The sequence below is a fragment of the Pleurodeles waltl genome, chromosome 3_1, assembly GCF_031143425.1.
Source record: "Pleurodeles waltl isolate 20211129_DDA chromosome 3_1, aPleWal1.hap1.20221129, whole genome shotgun sequence".
In the NCBI taxonomy this organism is placed as follows: Eukaryota; Metazoa; Chordata; class Amphibia; order Caudata; family Salamandridae; genus Pleurodeles; species Pleurodeles waltl.
This window is the reverse complement of record NC_090440.1, coordinates 1,612,355,323-1,612,372,723: the sequence shown is the minus strand read 5'-3', so window position 1 is coordinate 1,612,372,723 and position 17,401 is coordinate 1,612,355,323. Positions and strand designations below refer to the sequence as shown.

The following is a 17,401-nucleotide window of genomic DNA, read 5'->3' as shown; positions in this document are numbered from 1 at the left end:
AGTGTGTACATTTCTTTCGATTTTGGTAACTTGATTTCATAAGTCCGTGCAATAACTGGTTGATAATTTTGTACATTACACTTTCTTACCTTATCCACATAATTGTGGCATGCTTCATCGTAGACTTATCCGCCCAACCTGGTAGGATAATACCACAAAGGAGGACTCAATCTTAGGATGCGGGAGTTAAAGATAAATGATGCTGGATAAGTGTGGGATCCAGGATATTGCTTAAACTGCTTCGGTGTAAACCTAAAGGAAATACCTTTATTTGAAAGGTAGACAGGGTAAGATTTAAAAATAATGCTAGATAAAGAGTGAAAAATTAGGCCTCAATCATCCGAAATTGTTTTTGTTCCAACATGTTTTGGCCCCTTCAGTAAGCCCCCGGGGGGGGTAATGGGCCTTCAACTGGGCAGGTTGGGTCCCAACATAGCCCTGCCAAGTATCACTCATCAGGTGTTAGACAAACACATTTTAGTGCAGGTGTGCGCATCACCGCACTAAAATGCATTAATCACACATAATTAGAGATCCTCCAATTTTGTACAATCATGAAGTACTGCATTTAAGTTAAAAACACTAATCCAGCACAGTTGGCTGCTACTGGTGCTGCCAGGCAATTTTGTTACACAGCCGCCATGCCTGGGACTCACTAGCATTGCTACAATGACAGTAAAATTATTGATTGTTTATTTACTGTTTTACCTGGTTTGGCCACTAGTGCTGATGTCGTGTTCTTCAAAAACAATTGTGAGCTGGTTTTAAAACCAGCCTCCCCTGGCCTCGTGGATGCAACGATTAGCTGCCTCTCCAATGATTATTAAATAAAACAAGTACTTGCAAAGCAATAGGTCTCACATATGCTTGAGTTAGAGCTATTGACATTGTAAATGCATAACTGGATTTTTCTTGCCACATAAATTGTTCAACCCTGCAGCATATTTGGTCCTTTCTGCCTCATAATTCCAGTGGCCTTGCATATAACTAAAGCACTTCCATTTACCTTCTTCATCTATCTGCATCAAAAAATCAAAATATTGCTATTTAGCATCCTAATTTAAATCTGCCATGCTAATTAGAATAGAATACCACTTTCACCGACCCACCGTCAGAGTTGCTGGCTGACTAACGGAAACAGTGGAGGAAGGCTAGGAGTAGAAATATTAACAAGTGAGCAGCACTATAACATCCTGTGTGTGACTGCAAAGTACTATCAAGTAAAATATTATAAAATCATGTACCTCCCCTTTTCTGTGTCACTTTGGATCGTTGAAGCAACAGAAAGGGAGGAAAAGTGCTGCCCACGCTCCACACAATGTGCACAGAAGACTTACTATATTGTCTGCTTATCCTGGGCTGAGAAGCGGTTTTATGGCATCTGCCATTTATGGATAAATTGGTAACACAAACAGAATCCAACTTAGAAGATGGGGCTTTGTGTTTGTTGCAAGAATTGCAACAGTGTGTGTATTATGCAGTTTTTTTAACAAAGCTAAAAACAATGTTTCCCCTTGAATAAAATGTGCATATAATGTAACCAAAGTAGGCAGAAGGCAAAGTGATACTGTTCAACAAGTCTTCTAAAGGCCTAAGCATGGGTACAGATTGTGCCAAAGACACATTTTAAATACAAATTGAAGAGGTAGAATGAGGCATATTTGTATTCCTAAAGTGTGCAGATGTATGGTGGTTGTCATTAATCTACATGGGTAGTACTGAATTCAAACAAGGCTTTATCTTCACACTTACTGTGACATACACATTCTACTCTTGGAGTAATGAAATATATTAATAACATGTTACCCTCAAGTTATAGGCAAGGCATGTGTTTTTGTTGAATAGATCTGATGAAGGAGTACATATTTTAATAAGAATCCTATGTGTTTGCGGTGTTAGGGATCCCACTGGAAACACAGTGTTTCTATAAAAACTAAAATAAAAGTGCACACACGCACACAATATTGAGATTATACAGCCATAGAATGATGTCCAACATTGGAACATAACTACAGTGGCCCTGGATATATATAGGTCGAAGTACTTGTATGGCCATGCACACAGGATCGTTGAAAGGCTACCAGTATACACTAGGGTATTTTGCCTAGGTCAGGAAAAACGTTAGTGTTAACATTGGAATGATGTCAGAGCACATGCTCTTTTGCACATTTGATATTGGTGTGTTGTTTATTAAGGGTTTTGGAATGCAGTCCTAGTTTGGACAGGTTTTTTCAAATACTCTGTTTTTTCTGAAAAATGGGAGGTAGTGTTCTTTCCTGAATCAAAACTGTGCAATATATACATGCCCTGAAGATTACTGGAAAATGTGTGATCCATTGAATATTCTGAGTGTTCCGTATGTGTCAGTTGCCCGAGCAACTGAAGACTCGAGGGCACATCAGAACAGCCCATTGTTGCTACTATTCCTTCAAAGCCCGTGTCTATAGTTGCTGAATAAAAATTATAGGCGTACAGCTGTGAATGCACTCCATTACTAAAGCAGCCAACATGCTGCAAAAACAAATCCTCCAGATATCTTCAAATGTTTAACCCTTATGAGGAAAACAGCAACACTCTCCAAGCATACTGGCCTCCATTGACTTCATTTAGCTCTACCAAAAAGCACAAAAATTCACCAGTATAAGAAGGCTGAACCACTTAGAGATTTGCTGCAGGAATAAGTGACGGTTGTAGCGCACCCTTCGTCTGGCGAGGCCACTCAAGTTTAACCCTTGCTCCTACCCACCTGGTTCTCAATGTCAAATACCACAGAAAATCCCACTGAACCACTCCCTTTGCCCACCACAGGCCACCACCAAGCTATTGTTTGTTGCTTTCTTTTGCGAACTCCCTCGCTCCTCGACCCAATGTTAATTTTGAAATTTGCTCTCTAGTATCAGCCCATCAGCACCCTTCCTTAAAGACGTGACCTGAAGGGAAAAGCTGACCAATCAACACTGGTCTTGCTAACAAAGGGCAAAATTGGAGCGTGAAAAGCAAAAAAGGGACAATAGCCACTGCACAATGCAGCAAGGCCACCGCAATGTTACGTAAAGTAATACGTTGGAAATTAGCACATCGGCCATTACAGAAAAGGGGAAGACTTCATTGTTTCTTGTTATAATTGATAAGTATCTGAGGCATTGTGGCACCCTAAATCGTGGAAAACTCTGCCAAAACCAACACCAGACTTCACCTTAAAATTTCTTTATGTCCATGCCTAAACTTGATTAAAAGCAAACATGTTTGCCGGTGTCTAACACCATGGAAGATAGAGTTTTTGTTTTTGCAATGGTAAGTAATCTTAACTGGACTAAAGGTTCTACAGTGATTTACATGAGCGTCAGTTAAATTAATTTTTAGGCATGTCTTTCAACCCCCCTTCTGTCTTTCTGTTTTTCTTTGTTATTTGCAGTGAGAATTTGCCCATGTCTTTATGCCCTATTTTCATGTCCTTTCGTTTTGGTGTAAGTGCCCCTCTATCTTTCAGCCGCATGCCTAAATTAAGTTGTAGTAGCAGTCGGTCTATGCCTTCATTCCCCGTGTCTGTCTCTCTAAATCTCAGTGTCCGTAGATCCACGCTTGCTACTGTACCTGTGTGTCTAAGTCTAAGTGTCAGCCGTGCCTCCTTTTTGAGCACTGCACCACTGCCTCCGGACCATTCACAGCCTTCAGCTCTCATTCACACTTCACTAAGGCCTACTTTACCCTGTCGTGCTAGACTTTTCACCTCCAGTAACAGAGGGAAGCAGGGAGGGAGGTGCAGGGGAAAGGCGTGCTGCATGTTGGGGACGTCAATCTGTTTTTAAAATTTGGAATCCCCGTGATGTATTATTTCTTGCACACTATTTTATTATCATGTGGCAAGCTCAGTGCACGCTCCTTTTCATTACTTTATAAACATCGCACAGTCCTTTTTTAAACTGTGCACACAATCCCAGGCAGTTTTGGAGAAAAACACTACAAACTCCTTTAGGAAGGAAATGAACATCACATTCCATCAGAGGACTTAACAATGACCCTGAGCTTTTGAGCTTCCTGTTCCACATGGAACAGATAGCTCTGTTACATTTTAATACAAGGAGTCCCACATATATAATTCAGAAACGGGACCACAAGTATGAGAATTCAAAAACAACCTGTCTGGATGACCAACTCACGAAATTCAGAATCTTGCGTGCCCTGAAATCATACTACTCGGGGCTGATCAAAGAAGCCAAAGGTTTAAAGCAGTTTATACATCACTACTGTACACAAACAGTTATTTCTGTATTGTGTATCCTTATTTGGTCATGACTGCTTTATTCTACATGAGATAAAGTGTCACTGGAAGTGTCAAACATAAGGCAATGAAATGTCACCTAAGCATACTGAGAACATGGAAATGTCAGACCTAAGCAAGCTGTAAACTTGGCAGCTATGTCCCAACTGTCTATGATAAGTCGTGGTGTATGCAGAAAGGCAAGAGTAAGTCTTATCTTAAACTTACTGGTTTGTTATTAAACCACACTATTTTTAGGGATTAACAACCCAATGGTCTCTGCGCCCTCTGCAACCAAGTCTTAACTCATAGGTAACATGGCGTAGCAAAGACAATAGGGATCCGACCTGCCCTGATGAAGGCCTGTGACCCCTCGTATCATGATGTGTATGTTTGATATGTAGAACATAGGTCAGTGGCAATCCTCTGCCTCTCTTTTTGTTGTACACCACTTTTAAATCTACCTGTAAGCAGTCCCTATACATGAAATACATGTCGATTTTACAAAAAGCCAAAGCAAAAGTGATTTTAAAGCATTCCTTGTCAGACCTGCCTACATAATATTCATTGAGTACAAATATATCATCTGTGCTAAGTGACTTTAGCAGTGGTCATTATAGCCTCCCTTAATAATGTCCATTGCAGTATCCGAATAGAGCATATAAACAAGGGATGCAACTTATCAGACTCATCCTAACAGCATTGCCTCTCAATACCCTCAAAGTAATTGCAAGTACTTTACATTGAAACGTAGTATGAAATATTGTATCTGATAGAGACTTCTAGTTGCTGATTAGTTACCTTGCAAATTTCCCCCAGGTGTCAGTCTGGATGTGGAGATTTTTCTTGAGCAGAACCTCTGTGCGTTTTTAGGTGGTGTTGATTGGCTAAGCGTCGATCAGTGGCGGCGGCCATGCCAGATATGACGTTGCAGGTCCTATATAGATGCAACCCCGGTGCAATGATGCCAGTTCTTTTCTTTTAGCACCAGCCAGTGCTGATCCGCAAAGAGATACTCCTCAGTCAGTTTTTTGACCAGCCCTTTTTGACTTTTTTGAAGTTTTTTTTTTAGTTGTATAACTCCTGGTGCTTTGAGGATGTCCTCTAGGAAGACCAGCCCCTGCGGGTCCTGTCGTCGGGCAATGTCGGTGATGGATCCGTACTTCGTGTGCCTTTGGTGTCTGGACATGACGATGTCCCGAAGTCATGCTCCGAGTGCCAAGCCATGAATCCAAAGGCTTTGAAGGAGTGGTCCCTACAGCTGATGGTAGCCAGGTGCTCATCTCCACGCAAGTCCCGATCTTGGTCGAGAGGAAGGTCTGGGGGTCAGTCACAGAACCCCCCCATCTTCTTCATCCTGCTACAAGTTCTCAGGGCATACGGGTAAGTCAAGGCATAACAAGAAATAAAAGAAGGAAAAACATTCTTCGACTTCACCCCATCCATCGGCCAATGAGAAGAGGGAGAGGGAGCATCGTCGATTGAGGGCTCCAGCTGCGGAGCCTGCTTCTGGGCCGACTTCACGCTTCCCTGAGTTTGCTGGAGCCGGGGTGACCCCTGCCGAACTTAAAGAGTTTTATGAGGCCATGTGCCTCATCTTTGGGCAGTGTGATTCCTCTGGTGCACCTTCGGGCCCTACGGTGTCAGAATGGCCCCATGGGTTCCGCACCGGTAGCTGTTCGGCCTCAGCTTCGAGGGGCACCCATCGATCCATTCATGGATCTGAACTGGTGCTGGTCGTACCCCTTTGGCCTTTCCTGACACCGGTTCAGTTGTTGACACGCCCAGCGTCACCTGTGCCCCTAGATGGTGCTGTGCCCATCCTTATTGCTAAAGCTGGATGGGTGTTGTACTGTGTGGACTCTGGCTCCGGCAGGAGCCTAGCCTCCTATGTCGGATCCTGAGCCTTAGTATTATGGGCCAGGTTACGGTGAGTAAGGGGAGGGGTTGCTGGACCCATTAGAATACCAGCTCCAAGACCACATGGACTGGCGTATGGACCTGGGTGAAGCCAATGAACTAGATACCTCTCCAGATACTGGCACTCTCTCTCCCCACCATAGCTATGGAGGATGGTCGCGGCTCATTTGCACAGGTCTGACATTTCAGTCTTCCCCTACCTCGATGACTGGCTGTTAAAGGCAGGCTTGCCCCAGGCTATCGTCTCACACCCCCAGACTGCGGCGGACCCCCTGAATTCGCTGAGGTTCACTATAAATGAGTCAAAGTCTCAGATGCTTCCTTTCATCGGAGCTGTTCTGGATACAGTGCAGTTTCAGGCTTATCCTCCCTGAGAGGTTAGTCCTGGATGTTCAGGCTGTGATACTGTTGTTTCAGCCTCTATCCTGGATTTTGGTGAGAATGACTCATGGTCTCCTCCATCCTGCTGGTGACACATGCCAAATGGCATATGCGGGGTCTGCAGTGGGACCTGAAGTTCCCATGGGTGGCGCATCAGGGGAATCCCATAGACATAGTTCAGATCTCAGAGGGAACTGCACAAGATCTACAGTGGTGGCTAAGGAACCACGATTGGACCAGAGGCAGATCCCTCTCCCTTCCCCAACCAGATCTGACAGTAATGACAGATGGGTCACTCCTGGGATGGAGCGGTCACCTTGGAGAGGCGGGGATCAGAGGCATCTGGACTCTGGAGGAGTCCATACTCCACATGAATCTTTTGGAGCTCTGGGCAATCAGACTAGCATTAAAAGCAAGTCTTCCCTCTCTCAAAGGGAAGGTAGTGCAGGTGTTCATGGACAACACCACCACCAGGTGGTACTGCAACAAGAAGGGCAGAGTGGAGTTGTGGACCCTTTGTCAAGAGTCTCTTTGCCTCTTTGCCTCTGGATGTAGCTGGAACATCAGGGCATTTCCCTGATGGTTCAACATCTGACAGGCTCCCTGAACGTCAGAGCAGACAAACTCAGCATACACTGCCTAGTCAATTACAAATGGTGTCTCCATTCATGGGTGGTATAAGGTCTCTTTCAGCAGCAGCACAGCCTTGCTTGGATCTGTTTGCCTCTGCAGAGACCGCGCAGTGTCAGCAGTATTGCATGTTGGAATTTCCAAGGCGGCAAACGCTCAGTGATGCTTTTCGTCTCAAGTGAAACTCAGGCCTCCTGTAAGACCTTTCTGCCCATAGCTCTTCTGCCCAGACTTCACAAGAAGATCAAGAACGACCAGGCCCAAGTAATCCTTGTAGTTCTGGACTGGCATGAAGAGTCTGGCATCCAGAGCTATTGAGCATGGGCATTGATCTTCCAATCAGACTGCCCCTTTGTGAGGATCTTCTGTTACAGCAGCTGTGAAGGGTTTCCCACCGAAACCTGTCCAGTCTCCACCTGCTTGCGTGGAGATTGAGCGGCGGCAATTGACTGCTTTTGACCTTCTGTAATGTTATCTGTCTGTAGTGTTTTCTTGGCAGCTAAGCAGCCCTCCACTAATACGGTACTGCCTGTTGGAAGAAATTTGTGGCATGGTGCACAGACTGTTGACCTATTTTCTGCCCCTCTTTCTGATGTTCTCTTGTTTATACTTTCTTTGGGCCAGCAGGACTCTGCTGTGGGCACTCTCAAAGGTTACTTATCTGTTATCTGCGTTTTTGAGGTTGCCTGATCAACCTTCCTTGTTTAAGTCTGCAATTGTAATTAAGATACTTACAGGCCTTACTCATATGTTTCCTCCATCTCCATTCATTATGCCCCAATGGGATTTGAATTTAGTTATGACATTTCTGATGTGCACTCCTTTCGAGCCTCTCCACAAATGTCCTCTCAGGCTTCTCACTGTGAAAACAGCCTTCCTTGTGGCCATTACATCTGCCCACAGGGTGAGAGAACTGAAGGCATTGTCATCTAAGCCAACCTACCTTTCCATCTACCGTGACAAAATGGTGTTGTGCACCAGGGCTTATTTCTGCCAAAAGTGGTCATGCCCTTTCATGTAGGCCAGTCCATCACTTTGCCTACTTTTGATGCACCCCCACCTCCTTCTAAGGAAGAGGAGAGGCTCTACATCCTGGACCCAAAAAGAGCATTGGCCTTCTACCTTGATTGTACAAAAGAGTTCCGGGTGGATGATCAACTCTTTGTCGGTTATGTGGGTGCAAAGAAAGGTCAGGCAGTATGGAAGTGGACCATCTCCCGATGGGTCGTACTCTGTAATAAAATATGCTATGCACTGGCCAAGAAGCAGCCACCTGAACCTGTGTGTGCTCATTCTACTTGAGCTACAGCTGCGACTATTGCGTTATCAGGCAGAGTTCCAGTCCTTGATATCTGTCAGGTGGCGATGTGGGCATTCTTGCACATGTTCACCAAACACTACTGCCTGGACAGCCAGGTTCGTAGGTATGGGTGCTCTGCCTGTTTGGTCCTGCAGGGGCTTCTAGTTCGATCATGGTTCACAGACCCTCCTCCAGGGATGGAATTACTCAGGCCTTATCTGGTAGAGACACATTCTAGTTGCAGATTCCTTACTGGTCCACCTATCCTTCTCACTCTATGCTTTCTAGTGACAGGGACTCCCCTTTCAGGGCTTTAGTTTTGACGTACAGGTGGTCAGGGTTCTTCATGGTTCTGTACTTCAGGCATAGAAAGTCGTGAAGAGAAACTGACGTCAGCTTGCTAAGGGTGGTGCCCCTATAGGACCCGCAAAGTCATATCCAGCACAAACGGTGCTGAAGACAGACGTGGAGCCAATCGGCGCCACTTACCTGTGCGCAGGGGTACTACTCAAGAAAAATCATTGGATCCAGACTGACACCTGGGGAAAGTTCACACTGTAAGGAATCTGTAACTAAAATGTTTCTACCAGATAAGACATTACTGGAGGTAAGTAACTTGTTTGTCTCGATTGTGCAATATTTTAAGAACAGTGGCAGTCTATTGGGTTAAAACCAAAACAAGACTGAAGATTAACACTCTTGTGTTGAAGCAACCAAATGTCTGGATTTCACCTCCCACTGTGAAAAGTCACTTCCATTAGGGTTATAAAATAATTTTCTTGTTCCTGCTGCTCATTGCTGTGCCTGCAAGCAATGAGGTTTCAAAGCCAGCGACTTTGAGCCTGTTCAATGTTATTAAAATTGTGTTTTAGCTTTGCATGTTGTTAGAGGATTTAACACTTTTTGAATTGGATGAGTTTTAGAATATTTTACACTATATCAAGATGCATAGTTGGTTCTGTCTTTTCTATTCACTTTATGTCTCTATCAAATAAAACTCTTAATAATAAACTCAGTCAATGACAAACATACCGTGCAGTGCATGCATTAGAGGAACGGATATTCAGTTTTGTATTCCCTTTAATTAAACATTATAGTAGTAAAATGTTACTAAGTAAACATATGGTAGCATAAAGGTCCCACCTTGGCGCAAGTTGATTCTCAGTGAACACGTCACCACTGGTTGGTTAGTGACTGAGGCCATTGTCCTTTTTATAGCATTTTTATAAGCTATTATCTTGCATTCATTTAAAAAGTGCGATACAAAATCAATAATATTTGTGATTTTTTTTCGCCAAGCGCTGCTTTGACTCTGTTCAACATAACTTAATAAGTAAGATAATTTCCAGTCAACCTCGATCAATACAGTTACAATCGTTTGAAAAGATAGCTGCCCAAGACTTTCACGCAACTTTTTTATCTAGCTATAGAAACGTGGCTATGAAAGCCTCTCAGCGTAGTCACTGATGCTTTCAAATAGGTTTGGTAAATTATGCTACCTACATGTTTATCATGTCTCCAACCACATACTGCTAACGTTGTAAAATAGTATTGCATGTAATGATGAGCTATTAGCATCTCTATGGTGTTCATTTTAATAACGTTTAGTTCTGACTATGCATGTATGTGTCTTAAAGCTACATATTTGCTTCCTTTCCTGTTTGCAAAGGTCATGAGATCAACCCTCACTTTCTTTGTTCATTTGTGTGTTAGTTTGTATTTATTGCTTTTATTTGTATATGTATTTTTAACATGTACATGTATCTTTTTTTCCAGTGCACACAAATTCTTTGACTCCACATTTCCTCAATCAGGTCTTAATTTTATTTTTACTGTCCATCTCTTTTTATTTATGTTCCACTAGATGTTTTAGTTCCTTTTCCATTTCTGTTTCTTCATTTCCTTTAAAGTTTCCTGATTTTAAAGTGGTTTAGTCCTTTACTTCACCCACACTTGGAACCTTTTCCAGTTTTATTTTCAGAAGGTTGCTTCATCTATTCTTATTTTATTTATTTTTGCAATTTTATGTTAGGTGGTTGTTAATGCTCTCATAGGAGCCATCCCGTCCATCATGAATGTGCTTCTGGTGTGCCTCATATTCTGGCTAATTTTCAGCATCATGGGCGTAAATCTGTTTGCCGGCAAATACTATCACTGTGTGAACACCACAACTGGCGAAATGTTTCTAGTTACTGAAGTCAACAATGAAACAGAATGTGTGGCCTTAATAAGCCGGAATGAGACAGCCCGATGGAAGAATGTGAAAGTAAACTTTGACAATGTGGGAGCTGGATACCTTGCCCTACTTCAAGTAGTAAGTCCTTTACATTTCAGGGTTTCATGGGATTTTCTAACAAATCATTTTACCTTTGTGTGATTTTTTATGTCTTTACTCTGTATTACTGAGGAATGCATAATTTAGTTTGTGTATGATTTGTATGTTTGAGAAGAGTTTTATCTTTAAAGTCACAATCTATGCTGGAAACCTCCTAAACTGTTATTGCAATGATGAAATGCGTATGCATCAATAGAGGTGCATGCATTTGCTTATAATGCAGTCCATCCATTTTTACGGCTATCTAGTTTCCAGCCAATCTACCTGCGTTTTAACTCCAGAGACAGTTTAAGATTATGTTTCACTGTTTGCACCTCAGCAGTCCCGAGCAGACAGTTCTGCTACTTTTACAATGTTATACTATTTTTCAATTAAATCTCTGTTAAAACGATATAGACAGCTCTGTATCCACACCAATAACCTGTGCATAGGCAAGTGTTACAAGACTGTCAGTGCTATTGCGTCATTTTTTAAGGTTATAGTGATTTGGCCTTCCTCTTTTGAGATTTTAGTGGTGATCCTCATGTAGCCTCCCACATTTTGTTTTAGAAAAATGACACGTTTGTTTTTCAGAAAATTCTTCTTCAACTTTTGGAAAATGCAAGGCGTCCAAACAAAAAAATACATTCAAGGATGATCCCCGTGGCAGTGTAGCTGTTGTTTGCACCTTCTGTATATTTCAACAATGAAGAAAGTGATTTACACTTGCAATGCAGGAGAGTCCCCCTTTCCAGTCAATCTCCCAAAAAACTAAAATCTTTGAATTGTCTTTCAATCTCCAAACATAGCTGTAAGTGTAGATTTACACTTTTAGTCATAGGAACATTGATCTCATAGCAATAATACAGTTCAAAAGTTTTCCCCCACTAGTCCTCCCCCATACCCCCACACCCTCGCCACCCCCCAAAGGTGGCACAACCCCCCTCCCCACCCTCACCCCAACATGCACATATACACACCCCTACATGCACACACCCCCAACATGCACATACATGCAACCCTACACTCACACATACATCACAACAACACATACCCGCACACATACAAACAGACATGCACACCGACCGACCCGCACACATTTCCCATACACACTGCACCCCCGCACGCATACACGCACTCACACACCCCCTCTACACACTCACACGCATACCCCTATGCACGCACACAACACACATCACACCCCCGCCCCCCTCCCCTAACGGACGATCAACTTACCTTGTCCGTTGGCCCTCCGGGAGGGGATGGGGTCCATGGGGGCAGCTCCTCCACCAGCACACCGTCACCAGAACACCGCCACACCGAATCATGGGACGTGATTCTGTGGGCGGTGTTCTGTTGATGTGGCAGTGGAGGTTGAGCAGCCACCATTTCCCGCGACCGCCAGTATGGCTGCTGGTGGCTTTCCGTACGGAAAAGGATGGAGGGCTGCCAGCGGTCATAATACGCGGCACGGAAGACCGCCACCACTGGCGGTCTTCAGCACAGCGGTACCTTGGCGGTCTTGCGAAAAGTCAGCCGAGGTCGTAATGAGGGCCTATATAGCCAGATCACTATTCATTGTCAGATTTTTTCAGAAACCTCATATCACTTGTCCATGAAACTGTTGTTGTTGTTAAACAAGTCTCATCTTTAAACCTGCTTTTTTTTTAATCTCATCAATGGAATCCAGAAGACTGGCAGCAGATGCGTACTCCCAATAACGTTCTATAGTAACAGCCTAGTGTAGCAAAGGGAAGTACTTCCTTCCTATTTTTGTTGATTAAATCATTGATGGAGTGCACACATATATGAAAAAGCACTCCGGTAACTTCCATATGTACTCATCCAGTAGGAAGAAAAATTGAAAGATAAACCTGAAGTATGTGTACAAGAGAGTGTAGTGTTTATAGCCCTTAAAGAATCTGGTTTCACCTCAGGCTTTTTACGATCATTTAGATGTCCACAAAGTTATATGATTAGTAAGGCTGCCCTGACTGTAGTTACTTGAAATGCTGTTGTGAAAGCAGGGATCATATAAGGGACCACTCACCCCACTAACTGCTAAGAACAATTCACAGGAGCAGTTGAGAACAATACAGGTATGGACTATAAGATCTCAAACACTGCAAAATGGTCCTTCAGGATCTGTCATACATCATAGTTCGCTGAGGCAAATACAGCAAGAAAAACATCTATAAACCTAGCATTTTCCTCTGCTTCTACACAAGGAAAGTAGAATATTCAACCCAGTGGGAAAGAAGATTAACTCTGCTCCCTTGCAGTGAGAATATTCACTTCTCACAGGTACACTTCAGATATGTGAGAACAGTGCATGAATCAATTGCTAATCTGATCCATATTGATTTTCTGTTTAAAATGAAACAGCTTAAAGCAGATGCTCTTGTGGCTGAATGTAAATCAACTGCCAGCCTTTACATGACAGTGGGTGTTGGCAAAATAGCCTCAGCAAATTATTGTTTGGGACCTATTAACATTCCAAATCAGAGGTTACATCAGGCAGGATAGAAGTTCTAGTCAAAATGTTGGTTCTGCCCCTAGGCAAAATGATCTGCCAGGCTGTACAATCACCACTCAGTGCACACATACAGCTATGGATTGTGTTGCAACAAGATGTCTATTTTCTACCTTTAGAATAAAGGAGTTTTCTTCTGAGTCTGAGCCAGCATGAATATAAAACCTGCCTCTGACTATCTGAGACATTAATTAATGTTAACCTCCAGAGTCATCAGGCTATTTTATTACAACAAACAGTTCTCAACACCGATTACAGTTCTCTCTATGAAACAAAAACAGTGGCTTTTAGGAAATGTCCATCTTGCTCAATTACCAGCCACTAGCACATCCTATTCTACTCCCTTCTAGAAATTCAGCCCACTGCATTGGGAAAAAAGGAAGGCATTAAATATATTAGTCTGCCATCATAAATTATCTGGACTGACTAGATAGATTTAAGGTAGTCCTCTTCCCCTTCTTCTGTATCTCCAAATGGGATGTGGTGGAAAGTCTTTCTGCTATATGTTGGAGCAGTCTACAGTGGAGGATGTGTAGTGGGCAGGACAGGGTTCCTTCCCTCAACACCTCCAAGATTAATTCAGCCCATCTTGTTTTAAATAATTGTTTCTAGATTCCTACCCTCTTTGTCCTTTCCTGGGACTTTAGCCTGAGGCAAGTGTAATGGATTGTTAGACTGATTATCAGCCACATGGCCATTGTATGAGTTGAGCTAGTTTAGGGTTCATAAAAAAACCACTGAGACTGTGATAATACCTTCAACTCATTACACGATAAGGAGACATCGTTGCTATCTATTATGTAAAGTAACACTTGTGCTATGTTTCAAGGTGGTTGTACTCAGATTCTTAATAATATCCTTATTTTTCTTTAAAGATTAAAGACAACCTTTCCTGTTGTTCCTTGTTTCATTCTTGGACCTCATAGTGTATCTTCATGTCAGTGGACTGAAAGCAAAAACAGAGGTAGTCAGGGCTCCAGTGTTAAATTGGTCTGCCCTGTGGACTGAGTCTAACCATCCTATGTATGGAGGACCACTACCTGTACCCTCTCACCCACCTAATCTTGCAACAGTATTGGTTATTTGGGAAGGAAGCCCTGTCCTGCTTCAGTCAGTTATGCTCTGATTGGGAACATGCCACGTATCACACTAGAAGGCCTTGCCCTCTTTATGTGGAAGGCCCCATGCCACTTACCTGTGTCTAATTGAGAATGGAACTCTAGTCCTTATTCCATAATTATTAACTTGTGGAGTCCCACAAATATCCTCTCATTCCCTGATCATATTACATTTTTACCTTAGCCAGTGTTTGAACACTGCAGAAGATTTGCTTCAGTGTGCATTCCTGTGCAAGTAACAAGGTCATCTCTAATGTTGAAGGATAGCCTCCAAAGGATTGTGGTTAAGACTAGTTATACCGTTTTGCTTTAAGTAAGCTATAAACTCTCCAACTCTTGTTGGATAATATGATTCCTGTAGAGAAAGTTACACCTTAGGGTTCTTCTTGAACTCATCCATGAACAATCATGAATGTGGTAAATAGAGTGATGTCAATGCACATATTAACAAGTTGCCCAAAGTGCAACGGTTATATTGAACTGTTGACTGAGGGAACATGACCATGTCTTTGCAGCTTAAGCATCACTTCAATGATTCGGCTTAACAAAGAATTAGATTGAAAGTTGTATATTTGGCCTTGGCCTACTCTTGTCACTTTACGATTTACCTTCATATTTCAGAAATCAAACACGAAACATTCCACACATCCATGTTTTTTTCTTATCAGGGTCCTGACCAGTAACACCAAGTTTCAAACTGCCAGCTAATGGAAAGAGGTGCTTCCCCATCAAAATGTTAAGAACAGACCTATCTTAAGAATTTAAAAAGCAGACCTCACTGACATTGTTCAGAAACCTCAACATTTATTTCAACATTGCTGAGTTGAGAGCACTCCGTTGTGATCATTTGTTCTATGTGTGTTGTTACGGTCTTACTTTTTTATGTTTCAGTTATTTTAATTAAATTTTTACAAAATATCAAATTAACAAAGTACCCCTTATTTTGTGCCAAGACAAGCCATTGAGGGGGTCATTCTTACTTTGGCGGGCGGCGGAGGCCGCCCGCCAAAGTAACCCAGTCAGAACACCACACCGCGGTCGAAAGACCGCTGCGGTGATTCTGAGATTTGCCCTGGGCTGGCGGGCGGCCGCCAAAAGGCCGCCCGCCAGCCCAGGGCAAATCAACCTTCCCACAAGGACGCCGGCTCAGAATTGAGCCGGCGTAGTGGGAAGGTGCGACGGGTGCAGTGGCACCCGTCGCGTATTTCAGTGTCTGCATAGCAGACACTGAAATACTTTGCGGGGCCCTCTTACAGGGGCCCCTGCAGTGCCCATGCCATTGGCATGGGCACTGCAGGGGCCCCCAGGGGCCCCGCGGCACCCCCTACCGCCATCCTGTTCATGGCGGGTTTCCCGCCATGAACAGGATGGCGGTAGGGGGTGTCTGAATCCCCATGGCGGCGGAGCGCGCTCCGCCGCCATGGAGGATTCAGAAGGGCAGCGGTAAACCGGCGGGTGACCGCCGGTTTACCCTTTCTGACCGCGGCTGGACCGCCGCGGTCAGAATGCCCTTCGGAGCACCGCCGGTCTGTCGGCGGTGCTCCCGTGGCCGGTGACCCTGGCGGTCACCGGCCGCCAGGGTCAGAATCAGGCCCTGAGTGTCTTGTTCATAACTGTAAACATAATGGCCCATTCCCCATTAAGTGGCTATGACATTTTCTTTTTTGAAGCACCAAGAACTCACCTTCCACTGAGCATCTCCTGGAAGAAAACCTCCCTGACTCGTAGTTCAACAGTGCCATAGATCCCTTTCACTGTTACACTGTCCCATTATTCCACCAACTCATGATTCCTCTAGAAAATATGAGGCAGTCTCATGTACAACAGAGGCCCATGAGCATGTATGATTTTTAGTTTCATTTATGCAGTTCCGTGGGGGAGTTGTGCCATTATTGTAGTTATTTAAACATAGCCTCATATCGAGAAGCACGTTTTTGTTTGTTCACACTTTTATATATTCCTATTCTTCAGATAATGCCCCACTCAGCTTTTTTTGTGGGCTGAAAAACCTTCCATAAATATCAGTTTGCAACCCAATGGAAATAGCAGCCATCCTAGGGGTCATCAGACCACCATGACTGGGATGCTTTTGAATAAAGCAAACTTTTGTTTTTTGAAATACAGCCCATTTTTATTAAAGGAAAATGGGATGTGTTTGAGAAAATAAAATTACACTTTTAAGTTAAAAACTCTTTAAAATTTTTGTTTCAGAGTTCACAAAAGTGAAAATCATGGGACCCCTTCCCATTTGCGATTGGTTACCACCACCTTTGGGGTGTGCGTAAAAAATGAATGTTTAGCAACCATAATTAATTTGCAACACATTCATATATACTAACTGCAAATCTGTATTACGAACCGACGGCCTAAACACGTCCCTTCAGAATACCAAATCAGTACGTATGTGCAATTCCAAATGGTGATTCAGTAACGTGTTACCAAATCACAATTTCTTCTTTGTTCATAGGAAAAGCATTTTTGCTGTAGGAAATCGCCCTGTCAGCCATTTCCAACCCAAAAAATAGTTTGTACGTATCATGCCTAGTTTGTCACCTCCTGATGGTTGAATTTGTAATCCAGTGCAGTATATGATTATAACTAAATCTTTGTTTCTTTCAGCCCAAATTCTACTTTGACATACCCAAATGATTTCATATTTCCCCTGCCAACTCCACTCATATTTTCTGTTTTTTGCACCTTTTCTTCAACATCTCCCATCCCTTGTACTTCAATTTAGATGTGAATCCAGAATCAGTATCTGGCTGCATAAAGAGTGAAGACAGACATCATTAAGCCCCTTTTCTGGCTCATGCTACAGTCATTGATGCAACTTTTGTTAGAGTTGAGTTATAAATCCCTAGTTGTCAGCTAGCCATGGTACCAGCCATAGAGGACTCTTACCTAGGATATGCAACTTATCGTATGATCCACCAACATCCTTCTC

At 43.2% G+C, this 17,401-nt stretch overlaps 1 protein-coding gene across 2 annotated transcripts in view; it reads left to right on the top strand.

Annotated features, from left to right (window-relative positions):
* The window catches only part of LOC138285390 (sodium channel protein type 2 subunit alpha), a 666,155-nt gene that overhangs the window by 523,357 nt on the left and 125,397 nt on the right, over nt 1–17,401 (top strand). For both annotated transcript variants that reach the window (XM_069225263.1, XM_069225264.1), the window contains exon 24: nt 10,525–10,806. In XM_069225263.1, coding sequence (XP_069081364.1) covers nt 10,525–10,806 — 282 coding nt within the window. The remainder of the gene's footprint in view (nt 1–10,524; nt 10,807–17,401) is intronic.